Source organism: Sycon ciliatum, chromosome 3 (assembly GCF_964019385.1).
Source record: "Sycon ciliatum chromosome 3, ocSycCili1.1, whole genome shotgun sequence".
Taxonomy (NCBI): Eukaryota; Metazoa; Porifera; class Calcarea; order Leucosolenida; family Sycettidae; genus Sycon; species Sycon ciliatum.
Genome location: NC_088645.1, coordinates 10,515,368 through 10,537,584, shown reverse-complemented (window position 1 = coordinate 10,537,584; position 22,217 = coordinate 10,515,368). Strand labels below are relative to the sequence as shown.

The following is a 22,217-nucleotide window of genomic DNA, read 5'->3' as shown; positions in this document are numbered from 1 at the left end:
GGTTTGCTTAGAGTTGTACGCTATTTTGCCCCCTCCGGTGCACGCACTGACTTCCCGCCTAGCATACGCTGACCCAGACTGATGGACTTGCTTTGTACGATATTTTCCCCTGGCCTCCCGCTTTGTGTACGTTGGCCCTGGTGTATTTTGGCGGCACCTGCTCGCGCTCAATCTCCTCTCCTCCCCCCCCCCCCCCCCACCCCATTCCACCGCACTGTTGGTGCAACTGAGCAGTTTCTTCGCGCCCGCTGATTGTGTACAGCGAGATAGGAAGGCTGGACGCTGAAGTTTGGGGTCGGTTGTAATTTATTATCTGGACGAATGGAAGGAAATTTTCTCTCCTAATCAAAAGTAGCTTGAGTGTTGAATGGGTAGCTTTTGACATGGTGCTGTGACCAGGATTCCGGATACAGTTACAGCGGAGTAGAGATCGCCCGCGTAACGCTTGTTAGTTTGTTTGTAGTATTGATTGGAAAGAATTCGACCGGTAGTAGTGGGCATTGCGGAATTATTTACTTGGATATCAACTCGGATCACTTGGCACACGGAAATCTGGAATTTTACTGTACTTGGTTATCAACTTGGATTACTTGGCACACGGGAATCTGGAATTTTACTGTACTTGGATATCAACTTGGATTACTTGGCACACGGGAATCTGGAATTTTACTGTACTTGGATATCAACTTGGATTACTTGGCACAAAGGAATCTAAACTAACTATCAACCTTAGCGGTTACTTGGCTTGGATTTGATATCTCTTTCTACCATTACCTGCGCATCACGGTACGACAATTGGCCTGATCTAATTAATATAATTACAACTCTCCTACCCGTTTCTGTCTTGGAGCACTTCAACAATCGTCAATTCTTCCTTACTAATCGGTACGGTTGTTGCTTCTTTGGGTTGTCATACGTAGTATAATTATTCTGCTCTACCACTGTACGCATTGGAGGTCATGGCTATGTCGTAAACGTAAACTCTGTAGTACATATAGTCACGTAGCTCATATTTAGTAGTTACATGTACTAGAATGGATGCGGTAGAAGCAGCACGGCGCTCCAGATCCATAGCCTATCGCAGATTCGATAGGATTGCAAAGAGGTTGCAGGGCACGGTTGTGCGAAGTTCTAATCGAGCCCAGCTGGCTGTTGACATTGAGGATATTCGTGCACTAAGAGACAGCATTAACGCTTTTTTAGAAAATGAGAGAATGATCGTCGAGTCTCAGTTCGACGAGGAGGCACTAGATACTCTCGACCAATGGTCAGAAAGATTTGACAGAGAATGCATGATAATCGAGGAACGGGAGGCTCAGCTGGAGGAAGCAGTAGAACGAAGTTCACTTGCTAGCGAGATTGGTAGTGCCGACAAAGCTAGAAGTGTAGTGGATTGGGTGACGAAGCAGCAAAATGTTCGGTCACTTACAAACCTGTTTGAAAATCACAGGCAAATGGCAGCAATGGATTCTCCTCAATCATTGTCTGAGGGGAAGGGCTTTCTCCCCAAGCAGATGCAACAAATGAATGGGTCAATGGGAAATCAACAACTCCTACATCCACAACAACCAGATACCACACACACATCTCAACAACATGACCTACCCACCTCACATACTACACGGCACCTTATATCACACCAACCACACGTTGAACTGACTACTTCTCAGTCTGACAGCATGCATGGTTCACACTTCCCTGCAACATCCACACAAGTACATATACAAAGCAACAACACAGCTTCACCACCATCACACCACACCATCCATCCTGAACTGCAACAGGCCGACACTCTCATGAATGCCCAGTCACGCACCACTCCGCACACACAACCACTGATACACAGTACACACATGGTCAACACCAACCATCAGCACCCAAACACCTCAACAACTAATGGCTGTAATCCAACAGTGGCTGATGTCAGGGGCAATGGTATCAACAATCCGACAAACAGATTTGAGGAGGCGGTAACGGCTGCGGCAATACAAGCGGCACGTGCTGCTGTCCTCGCACAATCAAACATTGCGGCACCATCAGCGAATTCCAACCATTTCCAACAATCTGCTGCACCTTGTGTCCGACTGCCGCATCTGAAAATCCCACAATTTTCAGGATCTGTATTGGAGTGGCCCGAATTCTGGTCCCTGTTCACGTCGACAGTGCACGAACACCCCACATTATCCATTGTGTCCAAATTCGTGTACTTGAATGACAGCCTGAAAGGGGAAGCCAGAGATGCAATTGCTGGCATAGCATTAACTGAATCCAACTATCACTTGGCAGTCGAGACTCTTAAGACGAAGTTTGGACAACCTCAGTTAATAATCGGTGGATTGTATGCCCGACTTCAACAACTTCCGGAGGCTGGCCACAACTTTGAGAGCATCAAATCAACATTCGACTCCATTGACAAGATTCTTCGACAGCTCTCTACACTGGGCGAGGATGTGGATAGCCAACGTCTTCTCATCCACCAGATTCTTGCAAAGTTTCCATTGGCAGTCACAACTAAACTGGAAGAAACACGGTTCTCTCTGAATACTCCATGGACGGTATCACTGTTGAGAACGGCACTGAGGCAATTTGTGGATATTCGTACTAATGCACTGAGAACTGCCCAGGTTCAGTCTGGTCAATTGCCTACGATTCTGGTACAACAAACACAAGGTCAAGAAGTGAAACAAACCAGCACACTTACAACCAATTCGGACGCTGGTACTTCCCTTGTTGCCAATGGACATCCTCATGGCAATGTACGACCCGGCACACAACCCCCTGCAGCAACACAAGTGATGAACAAGTATACCGAACCTACATATTTCAAGTTGTCACCTTGTGCATTCTGTGGAGGTGATCACAAGCACAACGACTGTCAAACATATCGCACAACAGTGACAAGGAAACAACGGCTGACAGCTCAAGGTCGGTGCTACCTCTGCTTGCAACTCAATCACCGAGTGCCACAATGTCCCCAGAGAACGTGGCATAAATGCAACGGCTGCCACAGACAGGGTCACCACCACTGGACTGTTTGTCCAGAGCGGGATGAAGGCCATGGCCCGCAACCGTCTAAAGTGAACACCCTGCTATCAATCACGGAGGCAGTCCAATTACCATCAGCAAATGTTTCATTTCACTCACCCGGCAAGCCAAAGGTTACAGCCCATCTCCTGCTTGACTCTGGGAGCCACAGATCGTATGTTACGAGGCGATTAGCACAACATCTTCAACTGGAAGTCTTGAGAACAGAGGAACTGGCTCTTTCGACCTTTGCAAGCAATGCTGTCAAGACCATCAACTCGGAAGTAGTCTGTCTTCCACTGCCCCTCCTCGGAGACCGTATTCTGAATGTAACTGCCAATATCATTGACGATGAAATTACGAATGCCATTACTCGAGAACCACTGACATCTACGGACAGGTCGTTTCTGCAAGAGCAAATGAATGGCAGCCCTCTTGCGGATGCAGAATTAATGGCTTCGTCCAACACTTCGTTAGTGGTCGACATCCTAATAGGCTCTGACTACTTTTGGCATGTGGTAACGGGCCACCGACTTCAACTTCCTTCGGGGCTCTTCACCATCTCGTCTGAGCTTGGAATGGTCGTATCTGGTAAAGGCAGTCACAAGAACGGGACTTCGGAAATCACAGCAATGACTGCAGTGACTGCCATGACTGCAACAGCTCAGACATACCAGGACGTGGACACCATGTGGAAACTGGACGTCATTGGCATTGTGGACAATCCGACTATTTCCGACGACGACCTCGCCCTTCAAAGGTTCAATAGCACCGTTCAAATCATTGATGGACGATATCAGGTCACCCTTCCCTGGAAGGATAACAATAGCAACCTCCCGTCGAACTATGGTCTGGCTATGGGCAGGATGAAGACATTGTCTCGGCGCCTTGAATCATCCCCCGAACTACTTCATCAGTATGATACTGTCATACAACACCAGCTGAATACAGGGATAATCGAAGATGCCCCGGTGCAAACGTCAGCGTTGACACATCATCTGCCGCATCACCCAGTCATCACGCCCACAAAGGCTACAACCAAAGTGAGAGTAGTCTACGACGGGTCGGCTAAGTCTACCCAGAAGGAAATGTCATTGAATGAATGCCTGTTTCGAGGACCGGTACTCCTCCCGCACATCTGTGCTCTCATGATGAGGTTCAGGATCTACCCGATTGTCCTCTTGGCCGACATTGAAAAGGCCTTCCTCCAGATCCTAATCCACCCAGAAGATCGGGACGTGCTACGATTCTTCTGGTACAAGGATCCAACCAGGCCTCTTACTCCAGACAACGTCAGGATACTACGGTTCTGCAGAGTACCGTTTGGTCTGATCAGTAGTCCCTTCCTACTAGCAGCCACCATTGAATACCACCTGAAAGCAGCAGCATCCGACACTGCACTTGCCATCTTGAAGAATATCTATGTTGACAATGTAGTACTCGGCTGCAACAGCGTTGAAGAGGCCATGCTTCTTTATCACGAATCCAGGAAACTGTTCAGCGAGGCCAACATGAATCTACGTGAGTGGGTATCCAGCTCATCTGAAGTCAACGAACGCCTACCCGAGCAACCTCAAAACTTGAGCGGCTCGCAATCAATGCTTGGCTTGAAATGGAAAGTCGCTGCGGATACGCTCAGCATCGTCGGCCCCAAGCCAGATGACTCTCCGGTAACCAAACGGACTGTACTCCAGACAGTAGCAGCTGTGTACGATCCCCTGGGACTCGTATCTCCTATTACTATCCAAGGCAAGATATTTGTACAACGGCTGTGGATGGAAGGGCACAATTGGGACAAACTGCTGCCAGATGAACTTCTACGAGAATGGAATGTCATCCTGCAATCGTTATTGACAGTTAGCGAGATTAACATCCCAAGATTGGTAGGAAGCAGCGGTGATAATGGGTTATACTCGCTGGTCGTCTTCTCAGATGCTTCTGCTAAATGCTATGCAACCGCGGTCTACTTGCGACTGTCTACACCTGCTGGCACCACCTGCCGCCTGGTATTTAGCAAGACCAGACTCGCACCTAAGGAGACCAGAGCCAAAGGAGAGACGCCAAAGACTGTGTCACTACCGCGGCTGGAACTTCTTGGTGTACTGATTGGAGCAAGGGCTTTGAAGTATGTGAAAGCACAACTCGGAATCCCGATCACCGCGTCATGCATTTGGACAGACTCGGCATGCGTCCTTTACTGGCTGAAAACGTCAAAGCCCCTACCTCGCTTCGTTGCTAACCGTGTGGATGAGATCAAGACAGCTGATGCATCCTTTCGTTACGTCCACACGAGTGAGAACCCTGCCGACATTCCATCACGTGGCTGCTCGGCGGATGAACTGGCGCACAACACCCTCTGGTGGAATGGTCCACAGTGGCTGCTGTTGGACCCGAGCGAATGGCCAACATGGAACGTTCCTTCTCTGCCAGCACTCGCAGCATCTGACACAACTGTAGCAACAGCAACGGAAGCTGCAGCGGCGCCAGCGTACAGTGAACTGGAGGGGGGAGCGAATTGCTCCAGCCTCCGCAAGCTGTTACGAGTGACCACGCTGTGCATAAAGTTTCTCAAGAAACAAGTGTGGGACAGACTGAGCACGGCTACAAAAGCAGCTGTGGCGTCACGACACGTCTGGTTCTCCAACCTGTTCGAGCGTATGTCGGACAGACCAAGTGCTACGGCAATGGACTTGCGCCTTGCTAATGTCATGTGGGTTCGATCAATTCAGGCTACCACGTATCGCTGTACTTTACTGGATATCGCTAACAACAAGAGGAACACGCTCCAGAACCAGCTTGGTCTAGTCGTCGACATCAATGGAATCTTGCGATGTCAGGGTCGATTGATCCACGCCAGCAAGGGCATCGACAACCTGCCACCAGCGCTCCTTCCTCGCCGGCATTGGTTTACGAAGCTTGTCATTCTGCATCACCATGAGCGCCTTCTCCACGCTGGTGCGGCACACACGCTAACGCAATTGCGAGCCACCGTCTGGATACCGCAAGGCCGACAGGAGGTTCAGGTTGTGCTGAAGCAATGTCGAGTATGCAGACGACACGAAGGTCCAGCTTTCGCTCTACCGACAATGCCTCCCTTTCCAAAAGAAAGAGTGATTCGTTCGGCCCCGTTCACGTATGTCGGCATTGACTACTTTGGCCCTGTTCAAGTCAAAGACGAACCCTCCAAGGTGTGGGTGTGCCTGTTTACATGCCTGGCTGTACGAGCAGTCCACCTTGAAGTCATCCCATCGCTGAGCACCGCTAGCTTCATTGACTGCTTCACACGGTTTGCAGCGCGTCGGGGGGTGCCCGAACTGCTCCTTTCGGACAATGCATCTCAGTTTCGGTTGGCTGCCACCACCTTTGACATCGGATGGCGCGAGGTCCTGAAAGACGAGTCTTTGCAGCAATACCTCTCCAGTCGGCAAGTACAATGGAGATTCACGACGGAATGCGCACCTTGGCAGGGTGGCGTATACGAACGGCTTATTGTACTTGCCGACTGGAGAGGTTGGCTGCCACCACCTTTGACATCGGATGGCGCGAGGTCCTGAAAGACGAGTCTTTGCAGCAATACCTCTCCAGTCGGCAAGTACAATGGAGATTCACGACGGAATGCGCACCTTGGCAGGGTGGCGTATACGAACGGCTTATTGGAGTAGTGAAGCGCTGCGTGAGGAAGACAATTGGCAGAAGGCTGCTCACACAGGGCAAACTTACAACAATGTTGGCAGAGGTGGAGGCTATCGTCAACACGCGCCCTCTAACCTACGTCCCGGGTGGGGAAGACAGCCTGGATGGAGTGGTACTTACGCCAGCCCACTTCATTGCCAACGGACGCAGCCTTGGTATTCCAATCCCCTCTGCGACACTGGAGGACATCGACTTTGCACCACACCGAGATCCAGCCAGAGAGATGCTACACACGTGGCAGTGTCAGTTGGCAAGTCTGGATACGTTCTGGACCATATGGGAGAAGGAGTACTTGCCAATCCTCCGGTCCGACACCGGGCATTGCCAATCTCGGAAGTCCATCTTTGAGCCAACAGTGCACTCAGTTGTTCTGATCAAAGATGAGCGCGTGCCAAGGGGATCTTGGAGACTGGGCAAGATCACGCAACTGATTCGCAGCGAGACAGATGGAAAGGTTAGGGCAGCGCGTGTCATCACAGCTGCGGGAACAACCGTTTCACGTCCGCTGAGCTGCCTCTACCCCCTCGAAGTAGCTCCACCGTCGATAGCCGAAGAGCTTCCGGCCGAAGCCCCACCGGTGATGGATGACGAACTCCCTGCAGCAGCAGCAGCAGCAGCAGCTCCGCCGTCGACAACCGACGCCCCACCCACAGCAACAGCCGAGCCGAGAGCAAGACCACGCAGGGCGGCTGCAGCCCAAGCAACAGACGGAATCCTGGCTTGTCTATTGGATATTTAGTCATTTGTAAGACATGCCATCATATTTATTATTATTATTATTTATTCATATTTTTATAGGGCAATCCCCACAGACTCAAGGTCTTCTTACGGGGTACCCTAGATATTTCCAGCTACAATACATAATCAATCATAAACAAACCCTCCGCTAAATCCTCCCATTGCATGTCGCCCCTTCGACAGAAAACCAAATTTGAAGAACTTTTAAAATTCTTTCACCTAATTTATCCACTGTAATCGTATGCCGTGAGGGCACAGTTAATTACTGTAATTTCATTGCTCTATTAAATTCCTTCTGCTTTCATTTTTTCTGGCGGGAGTGTCGTGAACTCACGAAGTACGATGGCACAATTCAGTTCATGTGCGTATCAGCCGATACATCCTTTTGGCTGGTCGGCAGTTGCTCCGGTTTGCTTAGAGTTGTACGCTATTTTGCCCCCTCCGGTGCACGCACTGACTTCCCGCCTAGCATACGCTGACCCAGACTGATGGACTTGCTTTGTACGATATTTTCCCCTGGCCTCCCGCTTTGTGTACGTTGGCCCTGGTGTATTTTGGCGGCACCTGCTCGCGCTCAATCTCCTCTCCTCCCCCCCCCCCCCCCCCACCCCATTCCACCGCACTGTTGGTGCAACTGAGCAGTTTCTTCGCGCCCGCTGATTGTGTACAGCGAGATAGGAAGGCTGGACGCTGAAGTTTGGGGTCGGTTGTAATTTATTATCTGGACGAATGGAAGGAAATTTTCTCTCCTAATCAAAAGTAGCTTGAGTGTTGAATGGGTAGCTTTTGACACTCCGCAAGATTACTACACCATATTTCGAAGGAAGATGTCTTCTAGCCACTTATTCAGACTGTAATGCCCTGGTGTTGTGTGTGAACTCCTCCTCAGAAGTAGCACTCACACACACACACACACACACACACACACACACACATACACACAAGCACACATGCACACGAACACGCACGCACACACACACACACACACACACACACACACACACACGTGACACACACACACACACACACACACACACACACACACACACACTGCACGAGATGTGTCGCATCAGTAGCTGACCCGGTACATACCCTCATGTTCGCGGACGGCATCATGCTGTTCGTGAGCCACGCTAGCGCTCACACCATCAACACTCCCTTTCCACAGCAGTGTCGCTTGTCGCTTGGCTATTCCATACCAAAGGGCTTATCCTCGACACCGGAAAGAACGCAAGTGCTTCCAATCAAAGCTGGACGCCAGGCACAAATATCACCGCCTTTGTTGCCTTGCTCATTTCAACGGCAGTTGATGTCAGCTCTGATTCTTTCGTTGCCAAGTAGAGCGTACGTATATGACCAAGGGGCACTAAAAAAAGGTGATCTTGAATTCAAATCTTTGAGTCCTAGAATCATGGAATTCATTACAGTGCAGTCCTGTAGTTCTGAAAAGGTCTCGTGGAAAGCAAGAATACAGCCAGCCTTGGTGCCTACTGCTACCCCAAGCCCAAGCACACTCGAGTTTGAACTTTGTTTTGTTGATGCATGGAGGAGACTTGCTGCGTAGAAGGCAAAGTGAACGTTTGGAGTACATTCGTATCCCTCGTGGACAAGCCGAACATTGTCATGCTCCAAAGAGAGAAGAGGGCTTCCAGAGGATCTGAATCATTTAAAATGATGAAAGAAAAAGCAACGATAACGCCCAAACCAATTCCCCAAATCTACTCTGCCGCCGCCGCCGGGCAACTCCACGAAATACACGCACTGGTACCTGTAGAGAGGGAGTAGTACACTACACACTGTACGATGCTTGGTATTGTAGTGCTCCCTGCCTGTAGATGCCTTGGCTGCGTCAACGCTGCTAGCGGAAGCATCTCTATCTGCGTCATTTCACTGGTCACGCGAGAGGTTTATCTACCTCTTACGCAAACTTTACTGTTTACAGGATGTACAATCTTCCAAATCATGCATTTCTTGTACATATATTTAGCGTTGAAATCAATAGCGCCGTGTATTGTTGGCGCTGAGACGAGCAATGCGGCATTTCATCGGCGCTCATTCAACAAAGGCTATATTCTCTTGGCTCTATGATGCCTGGGCTAGTGAACAACGACAATGGCGACGACGACGACGACGACAACACCGACTACAACGACAACAACAAATCTCACGTTATTGGCGATGGTTCCATCGTGAAAATTCAACACCAAAAAAAAAGGAGGATAGGTTATCCGATGATTCACAATGGCACAAACAAATAATTCACTTCGCTTTATGCAGCTTAGATGGGGAAGAAATTATCGAGTATGTACTCTTTCTTCAGATGATGAATGCGGGGGGGGGGGGTGGTGGAAGGGAGAGGAGGAGGAGGAGGAGGGGAACAGTATTCGCCAGTAAGGGCCACAGGTGTGTGTGTGTGTATGTGTGTGTGTGTGTGTGTGTGTGTGTGTGTGTGTGTGTGTGTGTGTGTGTGTGTGTGTGTGTATGTGTGTGTGTGTGTGTGTGTGTGTGTGCAGGATGGGGGGTTCATGTGTGTGTGTGCGGGATGGGGGGTTCATGTGTGTGTGTGCGGGATGGGGGGTTCATGTGTGTGCGGGATGGGGGGTTCATGTGTGTGCGGGATGGGGGGGGGGGGATGAGTGAGAGCTCAAGCTCTTCAGGCACCAGACATCTTTATATTTTTTATTGAGTGGGAGCTCAAGCTCTGCAGGCACCAGACATCTTTCTATTTTTTCTGTTTATTGTGCAGGGCAGCCGTTCGAGTTTTATCTCCGTTCGCCATCACTTACAGGCACCACCGACCGCTCTCAGGACACCGTCCGTAAGTTGTATCAACGAGTTAATTTTAAAACAACATTACATTTATAGAAAACAGAAAGGAAAAAAGGAACTACAAGTTACGCTATAATGTCCACTAACACCACCAGTTACTAAACAATCAGCTCATGCGATAACATTGCACGACACTGACCGACGGTACTGACGTTCTGCAACAAACTGGCTATCAGCTCAAGCACGCCGTGTACACGTAGTCCCTTGGTTCTTTTTCTTTTCTATAGATTTATCCTTGGCTCTCCACCCGAGAGTATTACAGATTTATTCAACGACTACAAGATATGCTGTAATTTCCACTAACACCACCAGTTACTTTACAATCAGCTCCTGCCAAAACTTTGCCCAACACAGTTTTTGTGCCCTGTTATCGCACTTTCTGACTGCTTATTATCTTGTTACAGTCGTGGATAGTTGCTTCATAACTGGTCTCCATGTGATTTCTTCTATTTTAATAACACTGAGTGAATTTATGTATGTGGTTGGTGTCAGAGCACAATGGTACTGGTGAGTACCAACTCAGAATCTTTGAGTTTTTGTGACTTCGGTGGAGGTGGATAAGACATTAGCCTACGGTACATCTTGCAAATCAGGCTTGTATTCAAAAGAGGTTTCCATGCGAGGCATGCGTTCACAGAATACACTGAAGTACACTGCTACAGGGGTTAAGTGTGTGTGTGTGTGTGTGTGTGTGTGTGTGTGTGTGTGTGCGTGTGTGTGTGTATTCACATCCAGTTGTGTGGATTAGACAGTTACCTGGCGCTTGTCTTGATCTGTTTCAATCAGAATCAGATCCGCTATCGTTGCTATAAAGAGAAAATCTGTGGGTGCACATCCAGTGCATTTGCAGATTTGCGTGCTTCTCATGTGACGGGCGTATACATGGTACATGGTGTGTGTGTGTGTGTGTGTGTGTGTGTGTGTGTGTGTGTGTGTGTGTGTGTGTGTGTGTGTGTGTGTGTGTTGTTTGACCTGACCAATGCTCCTGACTTATTTTGTACTTCTGAATTGCTAATAGTATGCCTCACCTACACATTCGAGAATGGAACATTTGCGCAGGCACAATATGGCGACACCGTTCCAGCAACATGTCCCGCTGGATACGAACGCACAGCTTTCGCATTCGCGAAGTGTACCTTCAGGAACGGCATTTACGGCTGGTCTAACGTCAACTCTATCCCTCTGGACAAGATGTGCGCCAGTAAGTATGGTCTACTGATCATTGGTGTGGTATTGTTGTTGCCAGTATTTACAAGATTGAAATTTCAGCGACCAGGGATTTCGTGTAAGACAAGAGCAGACAGATGACTCAAGCTACTTTCGATTGTTTTTTCACGGTTCGCGTCAGACTCGGCTAGGGTCCATACCGAAAATCCCATTCTCTGATTCTTCTGCTTCTAGGCAGGACTTAAACCTGGCACCCGCTGTTTCTCAAGCATGGCCTTAGACCATCCCACTACACCTGCCTACATCAAAGAGAAAATACACCAGTGTGCGGACTAGCGCCAAACAAGTGAGGGGGGGGGGGGGGCAATGGCTTTTGTCCCTATCCCCAGAAGATGTCCCAGTGACAGTGTCTAAAAATGAAGGCAGTTCCTGGAGTTTTGTTTGCAATGGGAGGCTGTAAGGTGAAGATAGCAAACAAGTGGATGGCTAATGAACAGAATAGTTCACACGCCCCTGCATACATGTACAAATACATGTAATGGGGGATGATTTTGTCCCTATACAGTACCCAATAATACACGGAGCATGTGGGCAAAGCGGCTGCCAACACTGGCGGTTGCCCCTTTCCAATGACTGACTTGACACTTGACTGACTCACGACTGCCATCCAGTGCACACTTCCATTGAACCTTCGACTTGGCAAACCTGCAAGAAACCACCTGTGCTTGCTCGATAGACAGTATTTTTCGGCAATTCAAACTTCTGGGTAAGCCTTAAAAATTCCCTAAAATTTTCAAAACACATGTATGAAACCTGCAGAAAGCCTCACTCCTCTTGCTCGCTTCTAAAGACCTAGGACATGTCCACATCATAGGATAAGGCCTGACACCGGGTCAACTGTCTGGCTCCTCGACGGCTGTGGCATTATTTTCCGAAACCTCCACCACAGTAATGAACCCACCGAACAGGCTCTTCAATGTGATCAATTTTCGAATTTCATTCACCTTCCTGCATTTTCTTGACAGCCAATTGCTTTTATTCCCGTAGCCATGCAGAACGTCAGTACTTCAGTAACGTCTGGCGCTAGCCAGGGTCCACACAGCTTTAATTTGGTGTTTGTTTGTTTGTTTGTTTGTTTGTGTCACGCCTGGAGCTATCCCGTATCTGTCCCGTATATATCCCGTATCTGTCCCGTATCTGTGACTACAAATGCTCTACAGAATTGTACATAACAGCTGGCCACAATATTTGCTGGCTCCCGTATCCGTCCCTTACCGTACCAATATTGGTCGTATCATGTACAGTCAGACCTCGCTTAACCGCACACATCCGTTTTCCACAAAAATATCCGGATAGGCGAGGGAACCGGATAATCGAACACACACACTGTATGTATGCATGGCATATGCTGTAAATCCGTAACCAGTGATTTTCTTCCGGATGGCGAGGTATCCGGATAAAAGAGGACCGGATAAGCGAGGTCTGACTGTATTGGACTCCCTGATGTAGAGGGAGATTTGGAAAGAAAAAGGGAGACGAGGAGGAAAATAAATTAGAATAGACGCCGAATAGGTGATAGGATGCGTCAGCAAAAACATACTTTTGAAGAGCGATCCCGTCGTCTCCAGAAAAAGGTGTTAAAGGGGAAGTGCATCGATTTTTCAAGTAGGGCTCAGATGAAAGACAACTGGATATCGGTTCCGATGGTATATCTCTCGCTTGCGTACGGCAAGGGAAACTTGCCATATCGCCGATTTCCTGATCCCGTTTCCATGGCGACTACAGCTGATGACGCACATTCTGCTTAGCTCCGTGAGAGAGAAGGTCGATCACTGAAGAATTGTGTCATTTTCAGTTGTCTTCTTGTATTCACGAAGTGAAAGAAGTACTGTGTTCAAGGCTGTTAGTGCCGTGAACTGTTTATTAGTAGTCCTCTCCGTTGTGGAGTGGGACGTGACACCGACAGGGGAATGCTGGAGTGCGGAGACGTTAGCTGGCAAGCGAAAATCGTGACGAACCAAGTGCTGAAATCTTGGTTGGGACAAATCAAACGTTCAGCATTTACCTCAACCAAGGACCATGCCGTTTGCTCTTTCCACTTCCTGAAGATGGATGCGCTGCCTGCTGGAGACTCTCCTATCTCTCGTAACATCTTCTGAAGCCAGGTGAGACGACGAGTAGCGGAGATTAGCGAACGAAATAATGTCGTATGTTTTGAAATTTTTGCTGAACATTTCTCCGGAGAGATGGCATGTATGAACTTAGTCCGTGTGAACTCAATCAGCCCATGAACTAACCCATGAACCAATGCTTTCCTTGCAAACGTGCATGTGTCTATCCAATCTACACGTAGAGATCATTCCATGCCCTCAGTGAATGGCCTATTTTTATATTATTTGTCCATACACATCATCTGCATGTTGTCTCTATGGAGAAGGGTATTGTTCATTTCAAATGAAGAAGTTCGGGCAATAGATGCTTTCCTATGGTACAATTCTGTTGACCTGATGTTCTTTCTAGCTTCATGGGTAGCTTAGGTGAGGTACCATCACCATCATGTTTACATGAGGGTCAAACACTGCACCGTTCTTTGTTGTGACATGACGTAAGTTATTGTAAGTGCTCGCAGACTCCATACGTTCCAGCAACTCCTAGCATGGTTTTTCGTGAACGTTGTGAGTGAACAAATTCCTGTCCATCATATTTATACAGACATGCCAGCACACAAACTGCACCATACACACACTTGCCCTGTCGAGTCACTGCCACGTGGGCCTGGAGAGAGATTGGGAGAACGCCGCCCCATGGCGCCCGGGACACAAAAACAAGAGTTTGTCTACGTAGGGAGCAACACACGTACATATACATACACCACACACACACACGCACACACACACACACACACACACACACACACACAAAATGAGAGTTCGGGTCATCTGTCACGAGACTGACGTACGGCCGGGGAAAGCTTCAGCAGCGGTGTCTATTCCTGCCCTGGACCAAACGGAAGCAGCGGTCGCAGGACACACAGTATTCACCACAACACGGCTCCACTGTCGTTGGGGGCTGAGCCACACACTTGTGACGAGCAAGAACACCACAGCTAAGAAAGCAACGGCCACAGCGATCACACTGGCATGCTCCACGCTGCTCCTGCACACACACACACTCTCTCTCTCTCTCTCTCTCTCACACACACACACACACACACACACACACACACACACACACACACACACGTGCGCACATACTGCAAGAAAGAAAGAGAGCATGAGTGTCAGATTCTTGCATAGGAAGTGTTTATCAGCACACACTTATACATGCACATGCAGGCACTCAACGACCAACTATGCACCATGCCGTATGTTCGTCAAACATAAGATTGCAATACAAAAGAACAACATAAAAAGATCACTTACTTCGTTCTCCTCCAAGTGTGTCCTCCCCAGCCAGGCCATCTCCTGCATTTCCCTAGGCGGAATGTAGCCTACGAAATGGTTTCTCTAGACTTGGAGAAGATGCTTGGTATTCGCCATCCCTCCTGAGAAATGTTCAGCAAAAATTTCAAAACATACGACATTATTTCGTTCGCTAATCTCCGCTACTCGTCGTCTCACCTGGCTTCAGAAGATGTTACGAGAGATAGGAGAGTCTCCAGCAGGCAGCGCATCCATCTTCAGGAAGTGGAAAGAGCAAACGGCATGGTCCTTGGTTGAGGTAAATGCTGAACGTTTGATTTGTCCCAACCAAGATTTCAGCACTTGGTTCGTCACGATTTTCGCTTGCCAGCTAACGTCTCCGCACTCCAGCTTTCCCCTGTCGGTGTCACGTCCCACTCCACAACGGAGAGGACTACTAATAAACAGTTCACGGCACTAACAGCCTTGAACACAGTACTTCTTTCACTTCGTGAATACAAGAAGACAACTGAAAATGACACAATTCTTCAATGATCGACCTTCTCTCTCACGAAGCTAAGCAGAATGTGCGTCATCAGCTGTAGTCGCCATGGAAACGGGATCAGGAAATCGGCGATATGGCAAGTTTCCCTTGCCGTAAGCAAGCGAGAGATATACCATCGGAACCGATATCCAATTGTCTTTCATCTGAGCCCTACTTGAAAAATCGATGCACTTCCCCTTTAACGAGCGATTCAGCGCTAGTCACAGGAAACGTCGGAAGAGAGATCCCGTCGACTCCAGAACGCCCGTGATCAGCAGAGTCTGCGCCGGTCCCAGGAAACGTCATGACAGACATCTCATCGAGTCCAGAACGCCCGTGATCGGCAGAGTCAGCGCCGGTCCCAGGAAACGTGAGGACAGACATCCCGTCGAGTCCAGAACGCCCGTCATCGGCAGAGTCAGCGCCGGTCCCAGGAAACGTCAGGACAGACATCCCGACGACGCGCAGAAAAACTAAATCTGCAGCCTCTTTTGCCGTCGGACAGGATACATATTGTAGGAGACTGTAAAGTTATGTAATGTGCTCCACAGGCAACCATGCATTCGGCGTCCTCATTGTCTCAACAGGTCAATGTATTACTACAAAAGGCCAGAAAATCCGATTACTGTATTAAAATCAACTAATTTTCGCTGGCGATTTCATTTCACTGATTTCGCCGCTTGGTACCAACCGGCCAAAGTAAATCGCAGGCCAAAGTTTGTCATAGAGGCAAATGATGCATGATTGAGCAATGGATGCATGTGAGAGCAAAACATGCCGATCGATTTCTTTTTGAAAACTACAATCGGCCAAAGTTTAATGACGGCGAAACGTTTCGTTTCTCATCGGCCAAAGTTTCTCATCGGCCAAAATTGATTGATTTACAGTATAAGGAGATAAAAAGAAAAGAAGCAAACCAAAAGTAGATGATATTAGGGAAATAACAATCCGCAATAAATTCTGCAAATAGTTTTGCCTAACTCATATTCAAACTGATTGAAACGTTTTTGCAATACAATAGGGAGGTTTCGCTCTACGTAATTACGTATACACACTTGAGAGGGACGAAAAGCGTTTCTTCTGTAACTCTGAGTTTCACGGTTTTAACCGATCATCAGACAGCAACTACGTATATAAATCCGTATGTCGTACACGCTGGGGAGCGAGGGCAACTTTCATACGTAAATCTCTCTACGGATTTCCGTAGGAAAGCTGTTTCCTACGTTAGGTTCTATAGATCCTCCGTAGGACTTTTTGAAGTATTTTTTCGCATTTTCCGCATTTGTCCATGGCAACGTTCAAGCCGCGCGAAACACAAGGTACACACACCGTACAACACGTGCAAAATATAAAGGGAAACGTGGTTTCGGTTCATGGTGCATGCGGCGGGCGCATGCAGCCAACGCGTCTCCAAAGCAACAACGCATGTTTAGCAGTCGTGGAGAAATCACGTAGAGCGAAACCCAACAGCTCTGATTTTTACGTATGAAAATTCCGTGCAGTTCCTACGTTATTTTCATACGCAATTCCGTAGAGCGAAACCTCCCTATTGATGTGGCCAATCAACGGAAAAAAAACATATCCTTCTGTTCTAATAACATGTACGATCAGCTAGGCAAAAAGGTATAAAAGCATAGCGTAGGGCCCTGAGCTTTCAAGCTCTCTCGTTATGGTATTGACTACAATGCTTATCATCTTCATAGTGGAGATTCTAAATTTTCGCTCTTTGTTTCTTTTACAGAGAACACCCTTCTTGGAACATATACCGTAGGTGCACCAGCAGGTGAGTGAAGTGTACAAGTCTGTCCTTCTTCCAGCCCTGCGTAGTTGCATGAGGTAGATTCTCCACACGCTAGCAGAGTGTCCGTCTATTCATTGTACGGTACTCTGCTTCATTCTAATCTCTAATGGCTTCGGCTAGATTACTGCACTATAATTATTCATAATGGAAATTCCCTCTAGCCACTCATTCAGACTATAATGCCCTGCTGTACTGTGTGAACTCCTCCTCAGAAGTAGCATTGACACTGCTTCCATGTCCTAATACAGTGAACCTGTGATTAACGACCACCCCTTGGGGCCAGAGAAAGCGGTCTTTAATGGCAGCTGGTCCTTAGTTAGAGGTTTGCACCGCCCAACCATGTATGAGTGTGAGGTCGTCCGTGAATGGCGAAGAAAGTGGTCTTTAGTACCAGGCTGGTCGCTAGTCACGGTGGTCTTTAGTACCAGTCTTTTTTTCTTTTTTTTACTATTGACACAGCCCTACTGGAAAACAGGTGGAGAACAAAAAGAAACGAGGAAAAGGACAAAACATAGGGGATGTAGGGACGACGTGCTGATGTGCTGGGAGCAACTCAACCGACCAGAGGTCTCGGCGTCAGCGTTGCAACTAGGTATCGAAAAATGGGTGTGGGCTCACTCTGGGGGGGGGGGGGGGGGTGCACAAGAACAACTGCAAAACAAACAGAAGCTAGATAATACCACAAAAATAATAACTTGGTGCGAAATAATGAGAAGAAAATAATGAGAAGAAAATAATGATGCCCAAAAGCGCTAAATACGAAATTAAGAAAAAGTAAAAATCATAAACCACATAGCGCTAAAGCTGCACCAAATAATAATTTAAATTATAACTAAACCGAGTGGAAAACCAAGAAATCATAACAAACAAAACAAACTAATAATAAAAGGTAAATGAAGCCCAATATCATCAGCATAGCCGAACCAAGGAACATGACCCGTGCCACAGTCAAGAGTTCATCTGTAGAAGTCGGTAGCCATCAGCCAGTGTTGGTGCGTAAGGTACTTACCGGTATGGACATCCTCTTTGAACGTGTGGAGCCGTTTCAAGGTGAGTGGAGCCCTTACAATTTCGCTTGGCAAGCTGTTCCATACCGAGAAAACGGGAAGGAGCGAGAAGCATAGGCAGGTGCTCTCCTGTCCAGGACTTGTTGCAGCTGCACATGGTGCTGCTGGTCAGGGTTTACTCCGGGTGCGCCGAGCTTCTATATGGTTGGCTCGAGGGGGATCATGGCGGTGAGCTGGGGTGGTCCTGGGATGCACTGGAGCTTGTACAGGTATACCAGCCCAGATACAATTCGGCGGTGGCACAGGCTTTGGAGAAGGGCACCAGGGCCAATAATGGCCATTGCACGTTTCTGCACACGGTCGAGTCAGGCGAGGTGGCTGGATGCAGCTCCCATCCACACAAGGGGAGCATACTCAAGGATAGGTCGCACAAATCCCTTGTACGCACAAAGCCGGCCATGGTAATGTAACACATGGCAAGCCCGACGGAGAACACCCAGTCTCTGGCAGCCACGTGTCGCAATCGAGTGCAAATGATCCCGGAATGACAGCTTGGCGTCAAATGTCACTCCAAGAAGCTTGATGGTGTTGGCTTCCGGAACCGCGATACCTCCAAACTGGATGTCAGGGACAGCAGGGTGTGTGGCTTTCGTAGTCATCAGTAGCTGTTGCGATTTAGAGGGCTCGAATCTGATGCGCCAGCATTCTCCCCACTCTTCAAGACGCTTGTGGCTGGATTGCAAGGCGGCAGTCATGTCATTCATATTGTCCTGCGTGCGGATGAGGCTGTAGAGGGTTGTGTCGTCTGCAAAGGAACTTAGTCGTGTCTCCGGAGATAGGCACTGACCCAGGTCAGACACATACAAGAAGAAAAGTGTCGGGCCAAGGATACTGCCTTGGGGCACACCTGCTGTTATGGGCGCCGGGGAGGATGAGTCGCCGTGGACCAGGACTGATAGTGTGCGGTTCAGGAGGTAATCCTGCAGCCAGTGCAGCAGGCAGCCACCAATGCCAAAGTTCTTGGCTTTGAAAATCAGTCCAGAGTGTGATACCCGATCAAATGCTCCTGCTATGTCCACCGCCACCATTTGAGCGTACCCTCCATCGCTGACAGTCCTGACCCACTCAGTGTGCAAAGCAGTGAGGATGTCGCACGTGCCTCTTCCTTGCCAAAAGCCATATTGACTGTCGGGCAGAATATTGAAACGCTCCAGATAGTTCACGAGCTGCTTGTTTACTATACTCTCCATTACTTTTGACAGGATGGATAGTAGTGAGATTGGCCGGTGGTTCTTGGGATCCGAGCGGGGCTCTTCTTGAAGACTGGAACCACATGGGCCAGCTTCCATTTGGTAGGCTGAATACCGTGGCGAAAGTAGAGCGAGAACAGTTCGGTGACTGGCTCTGCAAGCTCACTGGAACACTGAGCTAGGACTCTTGCTGGAATATTGTCAGGTCCTGTTGCCTTCGATGTATTCAGCTTGGCTAAACGGCGGCTACATCAGCAAGCCGGAAATGGATGTTGTCAAGACCATGGCGGTCCAAATGCTGCATTTCTGGCAGTTCGTCTGGAGGGATGTCATCATCTACAAGGCTGCACTTCTGGGAGTAGTACCTGGCGAGGCAATTGGCCTTGGCTTGGCGAGTTGGATACTCTGTGCCGTCGGTGTCCTTCAGAAGAGGTATCTCAGAGGCACGTTCCATCCCAGCAGCTCTCTTCATGTTGGACCACCATTGCTTGTCGCTAAGTGAGCCTGCGCTGTGCTCAGCTTTGACACGAGCATCATGACTTGTGATGACTGGGCGCGCAGCAAAATAACAGCTGTACGGGCCACTAGGTCAATAAATGAAGCTCGCAAATCTCCATCATCGGGGTGCTGACGCCACCGTTTCCACGCACGAGTCTTTGCTTGAACTACAGTGCTGCACTCAGGTGTCCACCAACAAGGGTCTGTCGTCCGTACTGTCAGGGTCTTAGATGGTAAAAACGTGCCCATTCCATCCAGAATTCCAGTTGGGAGTTGGTCACTTGCAAGTTCGGGGTCATCGCAGACGACAGCAGCCCAGTCAAAGCTGCGGAAATGTGCCCTCAGTCTGCCCTCAGTCTGCCCCAGTCTGCTTGGCCATAACGCTATACTTTCCTGCTTGTTGGCCGCTCCAGTACAGGAGTGATTTCCTGAAAGTTGGACAATACTACACAGTGGTCCGAGCGCCCGATGGGAGATGATACTGCTGTGTGGACAGTGCCAGGAAAGTCGGACAAGACGAGATCCAATGTGTTTGGCCCACGGGTTGGCTGGGTCACGTGCTGGACAAGACAGTGTGTTGCACTGATTTCTTCCAAGAACTCCCCTGCGATTGTCGTTCGAGAGCTGCCAAGCCAGGACGTGCTGTGAACATTAAAATCTCCAGCCAGAATCATGTGCTTTAATACCATGCTGCCGCATGGTATCTATGTTTTGGTCTAAGTGCTCGAGTAGAGCCAGATCATTGTCAGCGCAGGAACCAGGGCGATAGGCTGCACCTATGAAAGTTTTGCTGTTGAAATGGCCAACGGTGAGCCAGGCTGTTTCGAATTCAGCAGACTGGTACTGATCCAGATGCTGGTACGCGATGCCGGCTTTGATCCAGACTCCAATGCCACCTCCGTGTTCTGTTCGGTCTCGGCGAATCGGACCACAGTATTCCGGGATCATAGATGCACTGTGAGAGCATTTATCCACTGTTAGTTTCGTCTCAGTAACTATTGCAAAAAACGGCCGCTGCTGAGAGCAACAGGGCGTGCTGAAACTCTCCGAACTTGGACAGCAGCCCGCCTGCATTGGTCAGGAGGAGCTTCATGATTGCTGGCATGTCTGCATTCAGTTGTTGTTGCTCGGCAGACTCTTGCTGCTGGTGGTTTTCGTCCAGTTTCTTGATCAATGGGCTGCCGGAGTCAGGTGAATCCCCATGCCGCCGCTTGCGGACCTGGGCGTAATGGTAGATGGGCAGCTCTCCTGGGAGCCTCATGTCAATCACACAACAATCCAGCAGGTGCGGAAGTCAGTAGGTGCGCTGTGGCGGAGCCGCCGAAGCCTCACCCTGGCGTCTTTTTTTTTTACGAGAAACCACAAACCTCGAGAACAGAATACTCCATGATAGAGGTGGTTGCAGACGCAACTGTGGTGGTGAAACTGGAGCATCTCCGCCGACCTGAGATCTCGGCTTCAGCGACACTTCAGTGCACCAAAAACGGGGGAGGAGTAGGCACAGGGTGAGGGAAGGGGGGTACATTTATATAGAGGGGCCTTCACCTGCGTCTTCGTCAAAGTTACTGGTGACCGCACTTGGCGAGCAGCACATCACCTCGTTCGAGTACCATTTTGGCCCGGTCCTGCGGGTCGAGCGACCATGCAGTTCATCGGCGCAGTCCTGTGGAACCAGCTCCCGTCTGATTTCCGTTCCGAGCCCAGCCACCTTCAGTTCTGTACCCTGCTAAAAGCGCATCATGGCTCCGTTTAAATGCTTTTCGGCTAGTGTTGTTTTTTTTGCTTTTTTTTTTAAATCACATTGCACATACCTACGGAAGAAGGGGGAGACAAAACGAAGACGAAACAAAAAAGTGTGTAGGCGCTACATGAGCTGCGCTGGCGAGATGCAGTGGACTCCCCCGACCAAGGGTCTCGGGATCGGCGTACACAGCAAGCACCATGGGAGAGGGGGGCGAGAGGAATGGCGGAGAGAGAGAGAGAGAGAGAGAGAGAGAGAGAGAGAGAGAGAGAGAGAGAGAGAGAGAGAGAGAGTAAGAGAGAGAGAGGGAGCGAGAGGGAGAGAGTAAGAGAGAGACAGAGAGAGAGAGTGAGAGAGAGACAGAGAGAGAGACAGAGACAGAGACAGAGAGAGAGAGAGAGAGGGAGAGGAAGAGAGAGAGAGAGAGAGAGAGAGAGAGAGAGAGTAAGAGAGAGAGAGAGAGAGAGAGAGAGAGAGAGAGAGAGAGAGAGAGAGAGAGAGAGAGAGAGAGAGAGAGAGAGAGA

At 49.0% G+C, this 22,217-nt stretch overlaps 2 protein-coding genes and 1 long non-coding RNA gene across 3 annotated transcripts; all 3 read left to right on the top strand.

Moving 5' to 3' along the window:
• The first annotated feature begins 1,034 nt into the window (after positions 1-1,034).
• Positions 1,035-6,578, top strand: LOC135812837 (uncharacterized). Its single transcript, XM_065326053.1, has one exon. The coding sequence runs from the start codon at positions 1,035-1,037 to the stop codon at positions 6,576-6,578; it is 5,544 nt and encodes a 1,847-aa protein (XP_065182125.1).
• A 170-nt stretch (positions 6,579-6,748) lies between these two features.
• LOC135812836 (uncharacterized) lies at positions 6,749-7,456 on the top strand. The gene has a single exon (XM_065326052.1). The coding sequence runs from the start codon at positions 6,749-6,751 to the stop codon at positions 7,454-7,456; it is 708 nt and encodes a 235-aa protein (XP_065182124.1).
• A 2,745-nt stretch (positions 7,457-10,201) lies between these two features.
• LOC135812452 (uncharacterized) lies at positions 10,202-17,179 on the top strand. Its single transcript, XR_010552806.1, has 3 exons — positions 10,202-10,273; positions 11,303-11,485; positions 17,138-17,179. It is a non-coding gene; the product is annotated as an uncharacterized LOC135812452 (long non-coding RNA).
• Positions 17,180-22,217: the final 5,038 nt, after the last annotated feature.

Excerpts from the sequence above, each read along its gene's own strand:
- LOC135812837 (XM_065326053.1), top strand. The coding sequence starts at position 1,035 with ATGGATGCGGTAGAAGCAGCACGGCGCTCCAGATCCATAGCCTATCGC.
- LOC135812836 (XM_065326052.1), top strand. The coding sequence starts at position 6,749 with ATGTTGGCAGAGGTGGAGGCTATCGTCAACACGCGCCCTCTAACCTAC.